This window comes from Macrosteles quadrilineatus, unplaced genomic scaffold (assembly GCF_028750875.1).
Source record: "Macrosteles quadrilineatus isolate MER2022 unplaced genomic scaffold, UCM_ALF_1.0 Scaffold_3__2_contigs__length_128488019, whole genome shotgun sequence".
Taxonomy (NCBI): Eukaryota; Metazoa; Arthropoda; class Insecta; order Hemiptera; family Cicadellidae; genus Macrosteles; species Macrosteles quadrilineatus.
In genome coordinates this window covers 32365807-32388930 of record NW_026542596.1, presented here as the reverse complement: position 1 = coordinate 32388930, position 23124 = coordinate 32365807, and the positions used below count along the sequence as shown (strand labels likewise).

At 38.3% G+C, this 23124-nt stretch overlaps 2 protein-coding genes across 3 annotated transcripts in view; both read right to left on the bottom strand.

Annotated features, from left to right (window-relative positions):
• The window catches only part of LOC128989864 (dorsal-ventral patterning tolloid-like protein 1), a 189417-nt gene that overhangs the window by 143372 nt on the left and 22921 nt on the right, over window positions 1-23124 (bottom strand). For both annotated transcript variants that reach the window (XM_054411953.1, XM_054411954.1), the window contains exon 2: window positions 9887-9944. The gene's annotated coding sequence lies outside the window, so the exon portion shown is untranslated. The remainder of the gene's footprint in view (window positions 1-9886; window positions 9945-23124) is intronic.
• On the bottom strand, window positions 11020-15627 carry LOC128989089 (uncharacterized). Its single transcript, XM_054410947.1, has 4 exons — window positions 15329-15627; window positions 14970-15251; window positions 14276-14446; window positions 11020-11079 (listed from the first exon to the last, which is right to left on the bottom strand). Exons 1-4 carry the CDS (start codon window positions 15554-15556, stop codon window positions 11020-11022), a joined length of 741 nt encoding a protein of 246 aa, XP_054266922.1. The 5' UTR covers window positions 15557-15627.

Sequence of the window (23124 nt, the reverse complement as noted above, 5' to 3'; positions counted from 1 at the left end):
TTGGCCCCAGGCAAAGTTTTACCACCGAGGCGAAGCCAAGGTCGGAAAATGAGTGAGGGTTAAAAAGTCACTTTTTGCTATTATCCGTGTGGTGAACTATATTTTTCGTCATATTGCATCATTAATTAGCAAAAACAAAGCTAGAAAACGAAATAATTTTTATGTAAAGATAACCTCTCAAAACGACTTCCAGCTTGTTTTCAATTCTGCTAATGCAAAGAAGCAGCTGTTTAGTGAGTGATTCAATTATTTCCTCTATTACGATTGTGTTTACAGTACATTATACAATCAATATGTCGAGGGATCTACAATGATGGGCTAACTCCTTACCTAATAAAGAAAAATAATTAATTTTGATCGATACTATTACCACAATTGAAATTCATTTACTCCCTAGAGACTAAAAATGCTATTTTAGACCCGCAACGCATGCATTAAAAACGGCTGTTTACGCTGCAGTATGACGGAAACGTCTTTATATACATTGAAACACAAAACAACTACACACTTGCCCTTGATTAAAGAAACAAACGTTTAACATTGATTTTAGGAATAAATCCCAAATTAATGTGTTTAACTTCGCTTTACAGTGCTGGATTCTCTTATTTGGTTTAATTTAAGGGACCAATGTAGCAAAACAATACTATTTCATTATTCGACATTTAAATTTAAAAAGGTTTAAGTCAAGTCCAAGTTAGTTGAAATAGGAGTAAACATAATACCGAAATCAGGGAACTCAAACTGAACTACGCATCAAACGTCAAAAATACATACGATTTTACAAAAATTAATGTTAAGTCTTCCTGAATTATTCAAAGCCAATGATAAAAGAAAAGATAAGTAGACGCCTCTATGTGAAAACCCTCAGTTAATATTGTACATTGATTTAAATTTAAAAATTAGACATTAATTAACAAAGTAACTGGTTTATCTAAAGTTTGTAAAAATGCACATAGATTATCTCCTTGCAAAAAAAAAAAACAACATCTATATCCGTGGGCCAAACAAATTAAAAAAATATATATTAAAATAATTCAAATTATTAAAACGTGCAAAAATGGTTGTGATAGCTCAGTTTCCATGAAAATCGATTGATGAAATAATGATAATGATAATGATAATGAATAATGATGAGTAATGAGCTTAACTTTGAAAACTCAAGAGCAAAGCTTCGGTTGATACCGCATGGGTTGTAGAATCTTACTTATTTCCACAGTCAATTACCCCATTTCAGTATTTTAATGTACAAACCAGCTGTGTGGAATTGTGAAATAACTGCATTACCGGTAGTCAGTTTGCCAACGTAAATTTAAGCATGGTAAGTATCTTCATGGTTACCATGAAATCCAATCAATGTTTAGTTTGAAAAACCTCCCCTCATATCTTTGAAAACCCGTGGGGCAGAGCCCAAGGTAATTATCGAAGTGGAAATAGTCTTACTTTGGAGTGAATCCCAGTAGCAGTCTACTACTACAACCATGAGTGAGTAAAGAGTGAGTGGTCATGGAGAAAACGCGGTACATGAATACTGTGGGGGAGAGAAAGAGAGAGGGGGAGAGAGAGGGGGAGAGACAGAGGGAGAGAGAGAGACGCGTCAGCCGTTGCTAGGTGATCAACACGGTCGTTATAGCTACCAATCCTCCCCCCTCAAAAATTGAGTAGGAAAAATAAAAAAATCTTTGTATTTTTATCAAAGCCCAGAATTTTGCTACAATAATATAAAATATTTTTGTTTTGCTCTTAAAAAGAAAAGGTAAACATGTCAAAAATGAAACATCAAATACTAGTGTAGTATTGTATGGTGTTATTGCTTTACTCAATGCTACGTCCGTAATGGAGTGATTATTGTTAGGTAGCTACATGATAATTAATATACATTGCGTCGCGAAAAACATAGGTTAGATAACGATAATCTGTAGCAATTGAGATTGGGTCGGCAGCAATCAATACGGTAGATCTCGCCACAGCTGACAGAGTCTACACTGGATCACTGTCTAGCGCTCATCTTCAGCTGGACCCATTCCTTCAACAATCATTCCCCCTAACTCATGACAGTTTCATCTACACTGGATCACTGTCTAGCGCTCATCTTCAGCTGGACCCATTCCTTCAACAATCATTCCCCCTAACTCATGACAGTTTCATCTACACTGGATCACTGTCTAGCGCTCATCTTCAGCTGGACCGATTCCTTCAACAATCATTCCCCCTAACTCATGACAGTTTCATCTACACTGGATCACTGTCTAGCGCTCATCTTCAGCTGGACCCATTCCTTCAACAATCATTCCCCCTAACTCATGACAGTTTCATCTACACTGGATCACTGTCTAGCGCTCATCTTCAGCTGGACCCATTCCTTCAACAATCATCCCCTAACTCATGACAGTTTCATCTACACTGGATCACTGTCTAGCACTCATCTTCAGCTGGACCCATTCCTTCAACAATCATTCACCCTAACTCATGACAGTTTCATCTACACTGGATCACTGTCTAGCGCTCATCTTCAGCTGAACACCTTCCTTCAGCAATCATTCCCCCTAACTCATGATAGTTTCATCTACACTGGCTCACTGTCTAGATTTCCTTTTCAACTGGACTCATTCATTCAACAATCATTCCCCCTAACTCATGACAGTATTAACTACACTGGCTCACTGTCTAGCGCTCATCTTCAGCTGGACCCATTCCTTCAACAATCATTCCCCCCTAACTCATGACAGTATTAACTACACTGGCTCACTGTCTAGCACTCATCTTCAGCTGGACCCATTCCTTCAACAATCATTCCCCCTAACTCATGACAGTATTAACTAAACTGGCTCACTGTCTAGCACTCATCTTCAGCTGGACCCATTCCTTCAACAATCATTCCCCCCTAACTCATGACAGTATTAACTACACTGGCTCACTGTCTAGCACTCATCTTCAGCTGGACCCATTCCTTCAACAATCATCCCCTAACTCATGACAGTATTAACTAAACTGGCTCACTGTCTAGCACTCATCTTCATCTGGACCCATTCCTTCAACAATCATCCCCTAACTCATGACAGTATTAACTAAACTGGCTCACTGTCTAGCACTCATCTTCATCTGGACCCATTCCTTCAACGATCATTCCCCCCTAACTCATGACAGTATTAACTACACTGGCTCACTGTCTAGTGCTCATCTTCATCTGGACCCATTCCTTCAACAATCATCCCCTAACTAATGACAGTATTTACTTAACTGGCTCACTGTCTAGCGCTCATCTTCATCTTGACCCATTCCTTCAACAATCATCCCCTAACTCATGACAGTATTAACTAAACTGGCTCACTGTCTAGCGCTCATCTTCAGCTGGACCCATTCATTCAACAATCATTCCCCCCTAACTCATGACAGTATTAACTACACTGGCTCACTGTCTAGCACTCATCTTCATCTTGACCCATTCCTTCAACAATCATCCCCTAACTCATGACAGTATTAACAAAACTGGCTCACTGTCTAGCGCTCATCTTCAGCTGGAGCCATTCATTCAACAATCATTCCCCCCTAACTTATGACAGTAACTACACTGGCTCACTGTCTAGCACTCATCTTCATCTGGACCCATTCCTTTAACAATCATCCCCTAACTCATGCCAGTATTAACTAAACTGGCTCACTGTCTAGCGCTCATCTTCAGCTGGACCAATTCATTCAACAATCATTCCCCCCTAACTCATGACAGTATTAACTACACTGGCTCACTGTCTAGCACTCATCTTCATCTGGACCCATTCCTTCAACAATCATCCCCTAACCCATGACAGTATTAACTAAACTGGCTCACTGTCTAGCACTCATCTTCAGCTGGGCCCATTCCTTCAACAATCATTCCCCCTAACTCATGACAGTATTAACTAAACTGGCTCACTGTCTAGCGCTCATCTTCAGCTGGACCCATTCCTTCAACAATCATCCCCTAACTCATGACAGTATTAACTAAACTGGCTCACTGTCTAGCGCTCATCTTCAGCTGGACCCATTCATTCAACAATCATCCCCTAACTCATGACAGTATTAACTAAACTGGCTCACTGTCTAGCACTCATCTTCAGCTGGACCCATTCCTTCAACAATCATCCCCTAACTCATGACAGTATTACCTAAACTGGCTCACTGTCTAGCGCTCATCTTCAGCTGGACCCATTCATTCAACAATCATTCCCCCCTACCTCATGACAGTATTAACTACACTGGCTCACTGTCTAGCACTCATCTTCATCTGGACCCATTCCTTCAACAATCATTCCCCCCTAACTAATGACAGTATTAACTACACTGGCTCACTGTCTAGCGCTCATCTTCAGCTGGACCCATTCATTCAACAATCATTCCCCCCTAACTCATGACAGTATTAACTACACTGGCTCACTGTCTAGCACTCATCTTCATCCGGACCCATTCCTTCAACAATCATCCCCTAACTCATGACAGTATTAACTAAACTGGCTCACTGTCTAGCGCTCATCTTCAGCTGGACCCATTCATTCAACGATCATTCCCCCCTAACTCATGACAGTATTAACTACACTGGCTCACTGTCTAGTGCTCATCTTCATCTGGACCCATTCCTTCAACAATCATCCCCTAACTAATGACAGTATTTACTTAACTGGCTCACTGTCTAGCGCTCATCTTCAGCTGGACTCATTCATTCAACAATCATTCCCCCTCCAACTCATGACAGTTTTACCTATACTAGCTCACTGTCTAGCGCTCATCTTCAGCTGGACCCATTCATTTAACAATCATTCCCCCTAACTCATGACAGTATTAACTAAACTGACTCACTGTTTAGCGCTCATCTTCAGCTGGACCCATTCATCAACAATCATTCCCCCTCACTCATGACAGTATTAACTCCACTGGCTCACTGTCTAGATTTCCTCTTCAGCTGGACTCATTCGTTCAACAATCATTCCCCCTAACTCATGAAAGTATTAACTACACTGGCTAGTGAGTCAGTGGTCTAGCGCTCATCTTCAGCTGGACCCATTCATTCAACAATCATTCCCCCTCTAACTCATGACAGTTTTACCTACACTGGCTCACTGTCTAGCGCTCATTTTCAGCTGGACCCATTCATTGAACAATCATTCCCCCTAACTCATGACAGTATTAACTAAACTGACTCACTGTCTAGCGCTCATCTTCAGTTGGACCCATTCATGAACAATCATTCCCCCTAACACATGACAGTACTTGAGTACTCATGACAGTACTTAACTCCACTGGCTCACTGTCTAGATTTCCTTTTCAGCTGGACTCATTCATTCAGGAATCTTAGTAGTAGTATCTGTTGTAGTATCTTTAACAACAGAATCTTAGTTTCATCTAAGTAAGATAAGTAGACCACAGAGATAAGTAAATTGCTATATTCAAATCGAAGCTGTGTCCACGAGTCTTCAAAGAAAAGCCTCAACTTTTTGAGGAAAGAGTAGGAAAATAACAATGTTTACATGCTTTCATTCTTTTTGGCAGCTTTTTCAAGTTAAATATTTTACTGCTTAAACTTTGGATTAGTCCTGAAAATGATGATTTTTATCAAACAAGGAGATCAAGGATGATCAGGATGATTAGGAATTACGATTTTAAATTACTACCACTACCTTTGATGAGTTTTTTTTTTTTTTTTTTTTCAAAGATAAACAAATGAATGACATGAGATTAAACACAATGGTATCATATACCTAGGATACTGCAAGTAGACTTACCATCCTTTTGTAAAAATATCTAAAAAGTTGTTTGACGTCTGTTCACGTGTGGTTACATTTGGGTGCGCTGATGTTGGCAAAATATCACTTTTAATTCAACCAAATATATCATCGTTTGAATAAATGAATATGGTAAATTGTGATGTACATTTTCAATGAGGGTGGGTAATTATCACGGACATTTAGAACATATGGATAACTAGCAGAGTAGCCGTCTGGCATATAAGTATAAAATGCTTATTGCAGTTATACTCAAGCTTTGTGTATGCAATGAGGGAGAACACAGTTTGATAAAATTTGCTTCTTTAAATTTACAGTTTCCATAAACATAGCCATAATGTTCTACCACTTCACCTAAACAATAGAGAAAAATAAATTATAAAAATTCGCTAAATATCACAAATTATTAATGAAATTAAAAACATAAACATAACTGTACACAATCCTACTTTGACATTCCTCATTGAGTATCACAGTTTTTTTGCTGCTTAATTCAAATTAGCTGTTGTCATAAATGCAAAAAAATTATAGTTCTGCACCCTTTTGGTAAATCTTATAACTTTTTAATGCTTTACTCTTTTGGTTGAAACAGCTGACTAAATTCTTTAATTCCCTTTAAATATGAATCATACTTGTATTGAATCATGAATACTTGTAAGATTAACATGGGGAACTACAGAGCCACTGGGGTGGAGCCCGAAAGGATTTTTGAGATACGAATATGCCTATATGTTAATCGGGAATGTGAGCTATCATCATGCCAAATTTGAGCCCAATCTGTCCAGTAGTTAGTGCGTGATTGAACTTCAAACAAACAAACAAGCAAACACACAAACTTTTACATTTATAATATTACTAGCAGAGTACCCGTCCTTCGTACGGGACTGGCGTATAAGTATAAAATGCTTAGTACAGTTATACTCAAGCTTTGCGTTTGCAATGGGGAGTACAAAGTATAATAAAATTTCCTTATTCAAATTTTCGGTATACAATAGTATTACACATCTACAACAGCCATAATGTTCTACTACCTCACCCAAACAATAAAAGAAAAAAATTATTAAAGACTCACAAAATATCACAAATTATTCGTGTCATTACAAACATAAACATAACTGTAAACAGACAGTTCTCATTGCGTATCAAAGTTTTTTGAGCTGTTTTCATAAATAAAAAATAGTAATAGTGCACCCTGTTGGTAAATCGTATAACTTTTAATGCTTTTGCATATCATAGAACCAACCTTTTTAGTTGAAACAGCTGGCTAAATTCTTTAATTCCATTTAAATATGAGTACTCATAAGGTTAACATGGGAAACTCCAGAGCCACTGGGGCGGAGCCCGAAAGGATTTTTGAGATAAGAGTATGCCTATATGTTAATCGGGAATGTGAGCTATCATCATGCCAAATTTCAGCCCAATCCGTCCAGTAATTAATGCGTGATTGAACTTAAAACAAACACAAACTTTCACATTTATAATATTAGTAAGATTAAGATTATCGAATTTAAAAAGCATATCGTATATAGTGGGGAGGCAAATATAGTAAAATATGTAAAATAACAAAGTTGGCTCACCCCGAAAGGTAACCGGTGAACACTATGCTAGATGATATTATATGGTAGTAGAGATGATATTTTGACCGGTGTTCACTCTGTATGAGTGGGACTCTCTTTTCTGGACGCCATTTTCCAAAATGGCGGATGTCACTGTTTGATCTTTGTATAACTCGAGCAAAAATGATCCGATTTTGATGAAATTTGGTATAAACGTTTAAACTTACATTTATTCAAATGAGTTTGCGAATCAGCATGATCGGACCATGGTAGCGGGGGTTTATGGGGGGTTTTATGGGGTAAAAATGGGATTTTCTTATTTTTTGCCCCCAAAGCACAGAATTTTCCAATTTCTCTCTAAACCATTTTAAGGAACTTAAAAAAACAAATAATTTAGTATATTAAAGTTTTTATGTACCCTTATTGGTTACGGAGAAAATTCAAAAAAGTGTTAATTTAAAATTCCCATGTTATTCTTATTGAGGATATTGTCAACTCTTGTAGTTTGCTTGTTTATGGATATATTTTGATCAAACTTGGTAAACTTATTTATTTATATTTAAGCTATTAATATTCTACTAACATTCACACTTTATTAGCCTCCCTGTAGCAGCAAACCTAGGTACTCGTTAAACCTAATGCTATTTCAATTCAACTAATTTAAAAACAAATCAGGCAAATGGAAATTCGCTTAGTCTGCAGGTTTGCTGTGATGGGGGTATTTTATTCTTGACATTTCTTCCTAAACCTACTGGTACAGGAGATTTAAAAAGCAGTTAGTTAAAGTTAGGATTTCCTCAATGATAAATACATTGATCCGTTTTAACTGTCACCCTAATATATCCCGTTGGGCCGTCGCACTTTTCTATATATACAATTTATCTTCTATTTTAAAAATAATGGACCCCAATACAATCAGACATTAAATTAACTTTTATTTAATTATTATCAGTTATTACAACAATATTTCTTTAAACATAAATAATGATATTTCTTCTCATTAAACATGAAAACACTAGTAAAAGGTTCTTTGTGCAGGGTCTAACCCACCTTTTAGTATACATTTAAGAGAATATATATTCAAGAGTTATACTATTTCTTCCTCATTGTCCTGATTTGATTATATATTCTTACATTTCTCTAGAGAACATCCACACACTTTGAGACATGGTAGCTTGTTTATTGTACACACACACTTAGATCGAGAACAATCTGTAGTACATCCGCACTGAACGAGCTGTTTGTATGTCTCAAAGTGTGTGGATGTTCTCTAGAGAAATGTAAGAATATATAATCAAATCAGGACAATGAGGAAGAAATAGTATAACTCTCGCCTCCCCACTAATAGGCCTATAATCGATTGAAAGAAATATGTGACCACGTGATGTTTATTTAAAAGATATTTACAAGGTTTTCATTATAAAACTGCCAGGATTTTTCTTTATGCGTGTAAACTAGCTGTTCTGAATTATTCCATTTTAATCGACTACTTGATTCCCGTACGTAGGACGATCCAACAGCTAGTTGTATAGTATTACATTACTTGTGGATGGATTACTTAGACGTAGATGTTTTATAAATAAAGCAAGACCGAATATGTCTCGCCTTTGTAATCTATATCTAATCTACGACTATCAGCCTAGGGAAGTCGGTTAGTCGCCCCAGATTAAAACCCACATTTTTTGTAGGTAAAACAAACCTTTTTTATAAGAAAGTGGACTTTTTCAACATTGGAACAAGTGTTATTGGTAGTTTAAATTGATTTTGCCAGATCAGGGGTGTTGAGCATTATATATACTTTATACAATAAGGTTTTTCTCTGTTACATCCCTTTTCGCGTGTGTCACTTTTGTTCCGCGGTTGAAGGCTAATTTCTTTACATCACTTTTGTTCCGGGGGTTAGCAGGTAGATTTCGGGCCCGGCCAAAACATCGCTTGTTCCACGAGAGAGGAGCCTGCACTCTTCCTCCCCCAAATTCTCTCTTTTGTTCTCCTCAAAATTCTTTCTTTCATAGGTTAGGTTAGGTTTTATTATTTAAGTAATTGATATTTTTTCTAAGTAGAAAATTATAATTTGACGATTTTTAAAGCCCGAATGAAAGAAAGAATTAGGAGGAGCGCGAAAGAGAGGATTTGGGGGAGGGAGAGTAATGCCCCCTCTCTCACGGAACAAGAGAGACGTCCGCGGAACAAAAGCAATGTTTTGGCTGGTCCCGAAATCTACCTTCTGCCCCCGGAACAAAAGTGATGTGAAAAAATAAGCCTTCAACCACGAAACAAAAGTGATACAGCCCCCTTTTCTATCCGTTTTTCTCAAACAGATTTTTACGATTGATGTAGGGAATGTAAGCTTTTGACCTGTTTAAGAACAAAATTGTAAAAATATTTGTCTATTGCCCTGGCTGTCCAATATTTTTCATTCAACATCATCTGTCACTAAAGTAGTGTACATTCATCCTAAAGTGAGCTACTGAGTTACTAGTTGTTATGTATTACAAGTCACTACGAGATACTAGTTTTTATGTATTAGTCACAATATAATAATGTAAAATGTATCAATACAACAATTTTTCTCACCATATCGGCAGTGTCCAAGCGTGGTGGCGGGACTAAACTGGGGCACTTCTCACTTCACCTGTCAACAAAATCGTTTTTGTTAAAAATAAAACAAGAAAACAAAATCTACCACAATAACAAGATCCGTCGTCACTCGTCGGAAAATTTGGCACTATTAGCATACATTGAGAATGTTGTTAACAAGTAGGCCTAGGCCTGTTCTTATTACAAAACAGTGAATTTTATGTCCAACGAGTGCATTAACATACCTAACGGAAAAGTTGCCTTGTATTTTGGAGACCTAAATCTGTAGCGAAGTTACCGATAATTTGGTGCCAAACCCGTTAACTAAAAGGATGGAAAGTCATTCAGCCAAACATAAAATAAAATTATTATCATTTACTACTAGAGCTCACCCCGTGGTCGAAAACTCGACCAAAAGTATATACTGTGCAAACCTCTCTATTTTCACCCCACGCTGTAAATAAAACGAGCGATTGGAATTTATTACATGTGTTTTGATTTTCTGTTAATATTTTGTTGTTATTTCGTCACCAACATGGCACTTTCAAACTTTCAAATTGGGTGATATTTTAATAAATTATTAGTGTTTAAGTGCCAGATTATTATAAAATAAATCACATAACATAAACATAAATTATTTTAAGTTTATACTTCATTTTACAATAATGATTAAAACTGCAGTTAAAAGTTTGTTCGTTATTCATACTATTTTTGAAAGTTTTCAGAATTTCACCTTCTTTTTTTCATTTTACGTTCCTCACCAGTTTTTTTTTTCTTTGTTTCTTTCTGCACCTGCCACGCCGTTTACGCCTTGATGTATTATGTTGAGATTCCGGGATCGGCTGACATGGGAGAATCGGGATCTTTTTATGGCTCTAAAACTTCGAAGTGCCCGCTAGACAGGGATTGTGTAAGTCTGAGTCTTTTCACGGGATTACATTCGTCACCAAACTTGACATATAATTCACCATTTAGATAAACCTCTAAAACAAATGTGAATATTTGTGACGCCGCAACCAGCTCACATAACTTAACAAAGGTAAAGGCTTATACATTTCATAGAAGTATTCCCTGGAATTAAGGTTAAGAATTATTAACCCTCGAACTAAGAAGGTTAAGGTTAAGAATGATTAAGAATTCCCGTTACTGTTCTGGGATGAGAATGAGAAGTAGTCCCAGTTCCTCACAACCTGTTCAACAATTGCTTGAACATGAACAAACACGCACCATCTCCTCTGTGAATGATATTGTGTGGAACGAACTCGCTATTAACATTTAAAACCTCAGTGTCCATACTATGAAACGGTTTAAACAATTATATTGTCAATTATATTTAGCCTCCTGATCGCATTTAAATACTATAAATTGGTGTAAATACGTGCATTTATGTGATCCTGTTTGTAGGTGAGTTGCTACCAGTTTCAACATAGGAGTCATCTTGACTGATTAAAGAGTCTAGACATAACTCCCGCCCGATCACGTCTTGTCCCGTTTCAGTACTTTTTCCCCTAAATGTTCCTATTTATGTCCGTGTACGCGTTCGTGTTTTGTTCATTTATTTATTATCCATTGACGGCCTTCAAATGAAGCGAGAAGACATCTTTTACAGCCTAAAGGTGACTCATATGTAAGTTGAAACCGGTAGCAACTCAGCTACAAACAGGATCGCATGAATGCAGGTATTTACACAAATTTATGAGGTTTAAACAACTACAAAAATATAAACAGAACTATATCATAAGTTCTAAAATGCAATAAAAAAACTAAGTTTAATTCTACTTTCTTCAACACTAATCACACATATTAAAAGTTGATAAAACTAAAATACTACAATAAATTAGGTTAATTTCGACACTGAGCCATAGTAATAACTGGAGTAACCACTCTGTGTTTAAAAAACGTACCACTGTTTTTGCTGGTTTTGTTTCAGAGTTTCGTTTTGTTAGGTTGGCCGGGTGATCGGGTTGGTGGGACTTGTCAAATTAGAGGCAAGATCAAGATGGCGTCATCCTGTTTTGTTAGTAGTAATCAAAAATCTGTTAACTCAACATTATGATTGCAATTGCAATATAAGTTTATTTATTTATTTTACGAGCAAGAGCAACCCATTTTAACAAGATCATAAACCGATGGTCGTTATTTAATCAAATGCCATAGGGCTATTGGCCTAAACCAATATCTCCAAACCAGGAAACTTGACTAGCCTATTTTCACCACATAGCTTGAAAAGAGGTAAATAAGTTAGTATTTATTTACTATCAAACAAAAACAATTTATAATGTTTAAAAATAACTTTAAATACAGAGGTTTTAACGTGCAATAACTTAAATAAGTTTTTGATACAAGTCCTTGAAATAACGAATAACATAAAGCCAAATAAATAGTATGGTTAGGTTAGAATGAGTTGGAATTATTTGACAGCATCCCACCAACCGATCACACGGCCAACCTTAACACGAAACACCGAAAACAAACCAGCCAAAACAGTGGCACGTTTTTCTCTAACGTTTAACCAGAGAGTAGTGACTCCAGTTATAATCTATATCTCAATGAATTTCGATGACACAACTATTATGATGTTTACATGGTCCGAAATAACCTTAGTAAATTTAATTTTTAGTCTAACAGCTGATGAATAAATTGCAGACAATTACTCTCATTTCAAGTAGGTCTGATCTGATCCAAGGTGGTTTCTGATCTGCGATAATGTAAACAAAAACCCGAAACAAATTATTCTTCCTATATGAACTCCATGCTAACTTTGACCTTCTGTGGGGCGGGGCTCATAAGGAATTTTGTAAAATCCCTTCTAATTGTCTGCCTACGCTATGAGAGGAACATGTATGCAAAATCTCATGCTTGTGCTATGGTTTGGCCTGTGTGTTCATCGGAATTTCGCATTTATACAGGGTGTTTGGTAGTCAGTGACAAATATTTTAAGGCATTATTAAGCACGCAAATTGCGATAAAAATACGCAATTTGAATAGTTATATCTCACTCCTACTTCCAGCAACAGCCATTTTTTGATTTTTCTAAATTTCTCGACACTGCCTAATAAAATCTCATATTTCTCAACTTTAAACCTACATAATGATATTTTCAGTTGCATTTTAGAATCGTCATTAAATTTTATATGAGAACACGTATAATATGGTACAGCTTAACCCATTCAAATGTTTGTAAATTCGACTTAAATAACAATTTATGAAAAATCAATAAAAAGGGCGCTACAACTCGCTTAAGAATTTTTTGATCGAATTGTGTTAAAGACCGTCAAATAGTATAAAAAACATCTCCACATTTCAAGCTTTAAAATGATATGCAATATGTGTCATGTTATGTCAGCCTAAGGGGAGAAATATTCCATTAAACATAAAATTAATCATTTTTTCATTAACTGTACTCATTAATTACATGAACGCATTAAGTGAAAGTTGTGTGCAAAAGGTATCTGTAATTAAGTATACAAATTTTCAAATACAAGGTATATTATTTATTGGAAACATACAAAAATCATGGAAGTAGGATACCCAGCTCTTGCGGGGACCAATCAGAGAGCAGCATTTCATCCCCACCCCTCCCCCTAGGCCACGCCCCCTTTTGTCCAACGTGGTCGCCCTCTGGTGTCCCACGTGGTCTAACCTCACTTTTGTTTTCGCGCCAAACATCTAACCTCACTTTACGTATTGCATACGTAGGTTCCCGCCAAACGAAAAAAAAACTTCACCTTCCCGCCAAGTAACATAACCTCACTTTCGCGCCAAACGAAAAAAATCACCTTCCCGCCAAGTAACATAACCTCACTTTCGCGCCAAACGAAAAAAATCACCTTCCCGCCAAGTGACATAACCTCACTTTTATTTTTGCGCCAAACGAAAAAAAATCTTACTTCTTCTTCACCGATTCTCGCCAAACGAAAAAACTTCCCTCCATGTCCCTAGCAAATAGTATATAGAAAACTTGTTGTGCACCCTTTAGGACAGGGTTTGGGACTGTCCGAGTGTCTGAAGGACACCCCCAGGTTCAGGTATTATATCGTATCGTACTTGTATCCAGAGGAACTGGCTTAGTATTATACCATATAATACCCCCCTCCCTTATTTTGAGGGTGCACTTGGAATTGAAAACGCAGTTATAATGTTACAAATATTTATTCTATAAGACACATTACTAATTTATAAAGAATTGAGTGAAGTGTTAAAACTACTGAGCACTACTACTACTACTACTGAACTACATGCTAAAAACTAATGTTTATAAATAAGCACATTTGGGGAATTCCCCACCATCCCCGTACATTTAACACTATATAATTTAGAGTTTGTGAAAAATTCTAGGTCCTCGTCTGTGAGGAGGCTGGTGAACCTCGAGGGTAAAAATGTCACCCTCTCCTCGCCGGCAGATGTGGTGATGTGTAGTACAATCACCATGGTTCCAAATCTCGTGTTGATTCGTCTAGCAGATTGAATTTTCGCCGGCTCGGTCAGATCTTTGATGGGGACTTTCAAAGGGGAAGAGAGCACCTCGCAAGACGACAGCTTTGTAGAAAGATCCATCTAAAACCATATAATATTGTCGTAATAATATTGTCTGGATAGTCGAGTGGTTATAGTGTTTGCTTTCAGATCTGGAGGTTGCTGGTTCGATCCCTAGTCGATCCCTAAAAACTATGGGAACTATGTAAATATGATAGCAAAGAGGACCCATGCTGTTATTTTTATACTACAAGCTACATTAGTAAACTACAGCAGCGATATTTACCTTGTTGTAGGGGATGTGGAGAGTGTCTACCCCTTGGCAGATGCCTCTGGTTTTATACCGGGGTAGTGGGGAGCGCAAGGGCGGGGCTTAGAAAAATAATTCTTTCCTGCCGAGGACGGCCTTTCTACAGAATGGACACCTAACAATACGATTAGCACAATTTTTACAAAGAGTGTGCCAGCAAGTCATTAATACTATAGTCGGTAGATTTTCAAAACAAATACGACAACTGATTGTTCCTGCAGAGGGTAACTCTTCATTAGAACTGGTATCGCTATCGATATCTCTGGTTCTGTTTATTCGCTCTCCAGTGGAAACTAGTATTGCTTCCAACGAGTCGCGGATGTCTTCCCAAATTGCGGGGGCTATACGGATCATTTCTGGGACATTTGTATCCTCCATAAAGTGGTTAGTTAGCCATAGTGTGTCCTGCAATTCCACTCTGACAGTCTGTACTACTGTCAAGATGTCAATTAGATCGTAACCTTCCGGTCGGCTACCACTCCATCTTTGTAAAAAGTCGGCCAGCCTAAACTCTCGAATTTGTTGACGATCGGCTTCAACTTGGCATGATACACACCGAGCAGCAGACCGTCGCATCTGGAAACATAGGTAAGTGTTTATTGTATGCCTAAATGTATACTTATATGTATTTTCCCCAATCCCGATCTCCTTACCCTAGTTCTTCCTGTTGAGGTTGATGGTTCAGGGTGAGCTCGCATCCATTGTGGAAGGACTCTTGGCACCCCTAAAGATGTTGATGGTTGGGGTTCTTGAGATCTTTGTACAGGGGTCAATGTAGTGTAGACTGGTGGAGGCTGGTCCAAGCTCACGCGTGAATTATTAGCCGCATCCTCGGCTTCCACAAGAGCTCTGTCAATCGGAGATGTACGGTCTTCAGCCATCTAAATAATAACATAGACATGTTGTAAATGCAGCTTAAATGGTGGATAAAAGTTTAACAAAAATCATACAAATAAACCCACCGCTTGGATAACGGATGTAGCTCGCTCGTCACTTAAAAAGGTTGTACTTGTTAAAATATAATTTCTGTCTCTTGTCCTAGGAGGGGATTCTTCCTGAAAAGAAACTCAAATCAGTTTACATTTTAATGTGTGTTTTGTTTAGTACTTTATGTTACTAGTACTTACTCTTGGACGTTTTTCTGGAGCAGCGTCAGAAGAGGACACTAGCATCAATAGGAAAACACACACGTTGACAGGAGCCATGGCTTTGAGAAGCTTGCACGTGTTTTGTGCTTAAATAGGCACCCTTGTTCTAAATATAAAATCACAAGGGGAGATCCCCCCTTTAGGTACTTTTGACAGGAGGGAGAGAACCCTCCAGGTACTTCCGCCGCGTGGACTATGGAGTACGGACAGTGTTTAGTGAAATTCTGGTACTATCCGATATTCAATAGATTCATTTGCTGTAGAGTGTGTAATTCTTTTTTGATTGATGGTGCTGATGAAGAATGTGGTTGGTTTGTTACAAATATCTGTGATTTGGACTTTGACAAACTCAAATGTTTTGTTTGTGGAGAGATTCTACCCGTTCTTTGGAGTTTAGACAAGTGACCCAGTTTCCACACCACGGTAAGCTGTTAGGCTAGGCCGTAGGGTCCCAGCGCGTTCTTTTTGTTAACCCAGAGCTTCACCAAGAGTCCTAACCTCTGGGGTAGGCTGCCCCAACCATCGCAGCCTACGGTGATGGCCACTCCATAACAGATTTGCCACCTCCCAATTTTTGGTCCTTTGACAAATGTCATGGGTTATTTACTCGGTGAAGCCTTTCAATTAACCCTTTTTTACCATTGACAAAGGATATTTTATTTTTATATGTTTTTTTTGTCTCTGTCAACCCGTTCATTTTAAAAGTCATCAGGCCATTTACTAGGCGAACCGTTCATTTTAGCCTACGACATTTTATTTACTAAGAATGACAGAGATTTTTTAATTTTTTGTTATTTTTTTGTCAGATTATAGTCCGAGGTGAGAGGGAAATTAGGTGATATGGAGGATAACGCAATGTTTTACGATTTTTAGGCCAACCTCCGTACCAGCCCCTGGACTTATGGGTTTTAAGCCTGCCTGTTGGGCGAGTACACATACTCACACACACACACACTCACACATAGGGAGGATAACGCAATGTTTTACGATTTTTAGGCCAACCTCCGTACCAGCCCCTGGACTTATGGATTTTAAGCCTGCCTGTTGGGCGAGTACACATACTCACATACACACAAGGAAACACCTCGAACTATAATCCGTTTTTTAATAAGGAACATCTCTATCCATGTACATTAAATGGTTATCTACAAAATTACTACTTACATCTTGATATAAAACTACATTGTCCCAATCTACTTTATTTGCAAAGTCGTGGATAAAAGATTCCGACAACTTTTGATATTTACATACAATACTCCAGCACCCGTCAAAGTTTACAGCCATTTCCCGAAGAAAGTATTCGGGGAATTTCTGGCGCTTTAAAATTGGAGCCCAGTTCACTCTGTGAAAGTATATTCTGAGCATTTCAATGGAAAAATCATAATGGGACGATAAAATTTCCCAATCTAAAAATCTACTAAATTTCATGACAAATTTGTCTGTTAGAACCCCGTGGGGCTCTTTGCTCTCCTGAGACAATAGTGACCAGGCGTTCTCCATCTCCAAGCTCATACTGACCGGTTTCATGGAGTGAAAGGTTTAAATAGTACTGTAGAGTGTAGGCTGCGCTGAAAGCGCACCTTTTATGGTCACCGGTGACACAGCTTATTCCTGGTAGGCAGAAATTGTAAATGGATGGGCCAGAGATTTCCCGTACGTTGGGATGAAACCCTCGCAAAAACTCTGCCTTTTCCCTGCCTTTTGTGTAAATAATTTTAAAAGGAATGCAAAGTGCTGTAATTAAACCTTCATTGTATGGTACAGACCCTTCATTCCAACGGATACCATGATGCCGAGTTAACCAGCGAGCGGTTCTTTGCATTTTATCATTTAAATTTGTAATACTATAAGGTGGTTTGAAAATAATTTGGCAGTTCAAAGAGCCGCCGACAACGGCCAACTCTTTAATTATAAATTTGTTATCGTTATCTGTGAAGGCTTGAAACTCAACTACTGCAAACGCCATTTGGCCACCTTTTGTACAGTGATATCTCGTTAAACAAACGTTCGGCTATTAAAGTAGGTAACTGATCTGTACACTCGTTCACACCGGAAAGGACTTGATTGATACACTCTTTGATTAAATCGTCCCGGTAAAAAAGCTCCCTAAGTGAAATGTAAATTAGAGGGAGGTTATTAACAAACATGCACCATTCATTCTGGTTGAGAGTTATAGAGTGCTCGCCGTCAGAGACGTAAGCATACTGATGACCAAAGACCATGTTTACCCTAATATCCTCCCCCGTATCTACTTTGAACGAGTATTGGTTCTTACCCTCGAGTGCTAGGGTGACGTCATTAAAGTGAGTTGCAAGCTGACAAAATGCATCGTACGACCAATAAACACAACCTTTTCTACCTTTAAATAATATTCCGAGCCCTCTATTTAGAAAAATCCCTGTCACGACACATTTTGTTAGGTCATTATCCAAATGATAGTCTGATTTCAAGAAAACCCCGGTTAGTAAATTTATAGGTTCTTTGCTCTTGGGAATGAGCATCGGCTCTATACTTACATCCGCTCCCTGCAACGTCATCGCTCATACTAAATTTTCTTTAAACGGTTACTTTATTAACAGTACCTGTCAGTAATGAATATGTCATGTGAGTATCATGTAAAAGTAAACAGTACGCGGACGTATTTGCTGTAAAGGCTGTACCGGACTCAAACTCTACTCGCACATCAATAGGGCCTGATTTTATAGAATCATTTTGCTTTGAACAATCAATAACGTACAGGGGTGCTTTGTCTTTGTATTTTTCCTTGTCCACTGCTGGATAGCTTTGTTTCCCGTAGTACGAAGAATGGAAACGGAAAAACATTTCATAGAAGATAGACCAATCACCGTGAATGTTATCATATGGATAGTACTGCGAATTTAAATAAACTTTAATATTTTTTAGATCGCAAGCATCAAAACATGACATGTCCTTTTTTATGTCATTCTTGCGACTAGTCTGAAATCCTACGATTACGTAACGGGGTTTTTCAAGCTGACTAGAGGTCTTTACAGTCCACGATTGTAAAGTGGTCTGTGGTACTGATGGATACTCGTGCAGTTCCCACGATCTAAACGGTAAATGTACCTTTGTATCTTTTTCAATCATCTTTAGTAGTTTCAAACGGTAAGGGTCAGATACGGTAACATGTGGTACCCTCCAGTATACCCCTGTAATTTCCAAAACTATTTCAGCAGCATTTGTACTGTGCACTGCGTTTAAATCGGTCGATGACCGCAAAAGAATCAATTCTTGTCTGACATTAGCAATTACACGCTTATAGTCCTCGGCAAAACCCAGCAACATGTGCAAAGGAACACTGAATGAAAACTCTGTAATTTTCTCCGTTTTCCCAGAACCTAACCAACAAGCGTTTTTTAAACTTTCCAGTTCACCCTGTTGTACCGATAACAGGTTTTTAATGGTGGTTGTTATACCTACATTTTTTATTCGATCGACCTCGACACCCCCGATTTCATATCTAATATCGTCAAAAAGAAACGCCACAGCATTATTGACAAGATGAACTTCTGCAGCGGTTCCATCCTGTTTCTTTCCGCTAACCCTACCCACGATATGAAGAGTACTGTCAAACGGTGCAGTTATTATGTCCTGTTGACTGATTGGTATACGTATTTCATCGTTATTCTTAAAGGTCGATGAAGCGTACGGCTTATGAGTGTGAAACTCAATACCTGTGATTACATCACTGTACTCTGCTTTATTTTCTATGTCCAGCATTTTGAACTTTAAATCCTAATGAACGCAAAAACTTTGTGCTGGTTGATGTTAACCGTACAGTGTCTTGACGCTTACTGATGGGTAAAGATTTTGTAACCTCCCTAAATACCAAACCCATTTTTCCTCCTTATATGCAGTCTGATGGATATATTTTCGTTTCTCAAGTTGATTCTCTCACCGTTTTGATCTTTGAGAGTGATTGTAACGTTGTTTATCCTCTTGACGTTCACAGGCAAATAAATGATTGTGTTGGGTACCTCCACTATTTTATAGCCTGGACCCACGTTCGGGTAGAACTCGTGTATAACATGGCCCTCAGCTCCATTGTCATACGAACCTCGAACTATATTACACTCTACGCGTATTACGTTTACATTAATGATGCTTACTGTTCTGTCGGAAGTGTGTTTTTCACCCGCTTTCAAAGTTTTACTATCAAAACCCAGTAGAGGAGCGAGCGTGTTATTTTGTGTAAAATCAATAGCTTGGCTACACTTTATTTCCGATTTTAGCGTATTGTTATTTGCTTTCAATTCCAATTCCACATCCTTCCCTACTTTTTCTTTTAGAGCAGTTTCTAAATCTTCAATCTCATATGCCCCTTCAGCTATTTCAATCATTCTACCATCGCCGTAATAAAATTTGTTATTTTTACCCGCTTCAATATTTGGGATCGAGTGAAACGTCATCAAGTCTATAAGACCAATCTCCCATTCTCCTTCACTAACGTCAACAGGTGGGAAGTAATCTTTTGAAACATAGGAACCCCTTCCACTCAAGCTAAACATTGTCGAGAAACTGTAAGCACAAGTGTCCGCATACAACTGAATTGAAATTTTGCTTCCGCTCGTAGTTATAGTAAATTTCGCAGCTACCAAAATACTGTAAAAGTTCACGTGGTGGCTTGAGATTACCAAAACTATCGAAATAGTACACGATATCTTTTATTTTTTTATAACACACCCAGTGAGTACCGTTGCCGAAACTAGAATCCAAGTTTACAATAGCCGATTCATTTTCTTTTGGTGCGCTAGGGAGAGTGTCTCTCATATAAACTCCTCTAAAGTGTGGTATACGTAGTTCTTTTGCATAGTGTAATAAATCATAATTTGTTAAAGGCCTTATCGGGATCGAGCTTTTTTTTTACCAACTCTTTTCTTTGTCTTTTTCTTACCAGCCCCTTGTTTTAGGTAAGGTCTTAGGTACAAACCTTTACCCTTTGGGTACGGTCTAAGGTACAACCCGTTTCCCTTGGTGGGAGATTTCCGCTTAACTGGGCTTTTCTTCTTCTTTTTACCACCCCCTAACTTTGTTTTAGTCTTCATGGCTGTAGTAACAGCCCAAGCAGCTGCTTTTTCAGCCAAAGAAGCGTCTGAGGATTTAAATCGTCGCCACGCGCGCTCGGCCAATTCAGCGTCGGCCTGCCGTCTGTTCTCGGAATCTTTGTATTGCGAGTACGCAATGTCGTGCTGTTTGCAAGCTTCGTCTAATCCGTTGATTCCTTTGTCACCTCTAGCTAATCTTTTGGCTAATTTTGTACCTGGCCCACAGTAATTATAACCAGGTAAGTGAGCTTCAAATGGTAACAAATCTACAGCCTTGTTTACAACGGAGGATATAATACCTCTTCCTGTGACTGCTCGTCTGCGTCTAACCGATGTTTTCCTCTTCCCTGCCATTTTATAACTGATGACTGACACGTACTACAATGTTTTAAATAGGTCGTCCCATGTAGACTGCTCCCGGACAACCTGTGTATTCCAATCTTCAAAACTAGGGTAACTAGCCCTCCCCCTGTTTATCTGTTTGTACAGTGTATAGGCCAGATCTGCCACCACTTCCTTGACATATTCTTTATTTACAGCATCGTTTAACCACCGTGGTTTACCTACGTTTGTCAGCCGTTTACTTTTAACGTCCCAATGTTTATCTTTATCGGGTAAAATTGAATTATTTTGTAGATATTGCAAGGTAACCGCATCGTGAATGTGGGAAGGATCGGAGACCTGTCCTAACCGTTTATTCTTGAAATTCCATGCTAGTCCGCCTTGTAAAGGTGTGTGATTGTCCAAGTATTGTTTATTTACGGCATCTCCCCCTTTACTAGGGGGTGCTACATTCTGAATAACTGTATTTTTAACATCAAAAGCTCCATTTTTATTTTTTTGCAACGTGTTTTTATTGAAATACTCGAGATTTACAGCGTCTTTGTTGCCAACTGGGGAGGCAACATTCTGTATGATCAACTGTTTTGCATCAAAAGACCCCACACCTCGTGTTATAGTGTTTTCCTTGAGAAATGATAGGTTAACGGCATCTCCATCCGCCTTTGGTGGAGCAACATCTTGCAGCCGGTAATGGTGTATCGAGTATGCGGTGGCGTCAGAGAACTTTAGCGGGGTATGAAGATCCATATATTGTTTTGTTACCGCATCTTTAACATCAACTGGATCAGCTATATTACATACACGTGTGTTTTGAGCATCAAAATGACCACTTTGCAGTGTCATACAGTTTAAAAGTGAATTCGCATGCGATCTAAAATTCATCGCATCAAGATTGTCTTTTGGATCGTCGACATTGCACAGACGTTTACCTTGCATATCATAGCTACCATCCTGTGACAATGCAAAGCCTACGCCTTTGGGTCCAACAAGACCCTTCTCCTTCTTAGTATAACGTCCAAACTTGTCTATGCCCATCGTGAGACTGACTTGTATCGACTGTTTCCGCTACCTTTTATGTATCCTGCTTCGTGCAGTTCCTCTACAATGTTTACAATCTCGTTACCGTGTGAAGTATTTCCCGTTTCAGCTGATGCTACCAACAGTTTTAGTCTATCGACCAACTCGTTGGGATTATCCCAATGCACTATATCGCGAGACTTTGTACTTTTCCACGACATTCCTCTACCCTGTCTGACGGGAAACAGATCCTTGATCACGTGTCTGTATTTTAAACTACTATCACGTTTGATTTGATTGTCAAAATTATAACCCTTTTTGTGAGCATTTGACGCAATCAATATACTTTTGTAGGCATTTAAATCGTCCTCTGTATACACATCGCTGTTTGGCAGTCTTTTAAATATAAGCTCATAGAGCCCCTCGGAAGGTGGGTATCTCGTGTTGTTAACAATAATGGTACCGTCAGTGTCAAATTCCATCACCTTGTTTCCAATCATTAAAGTTTTTCCTCTTTCGTCAAACCTTGGACCATAGTCGTGGTCAATAGTTCTATGTTTTCCACCGGCGTCTCGTATAAACTGGGTCATATATTTTCTAGTTAACGGGTTCTCAAACTGCTCTTCAATGTACTTGGATGCTGTTTGAAAGCCTAATGGAGACGAAACAACCTCTTCCAATTGACTAGTTTCAGCTCTAGGTGTTGATATGGCTTCTGGTTTAAACGGTTGACCAATGTAATCATCGTCATCGCTCTCATAGTCCATTGGTTCTTCTTTAGAAAGCTGTTCAATTTTAACATCTGTTTTCGGTTCGCCTTTTTTCAGTTCTCTAATTAACGGTTTGTATTGCTGTTCCAGCAGTTTTTCACTCTCC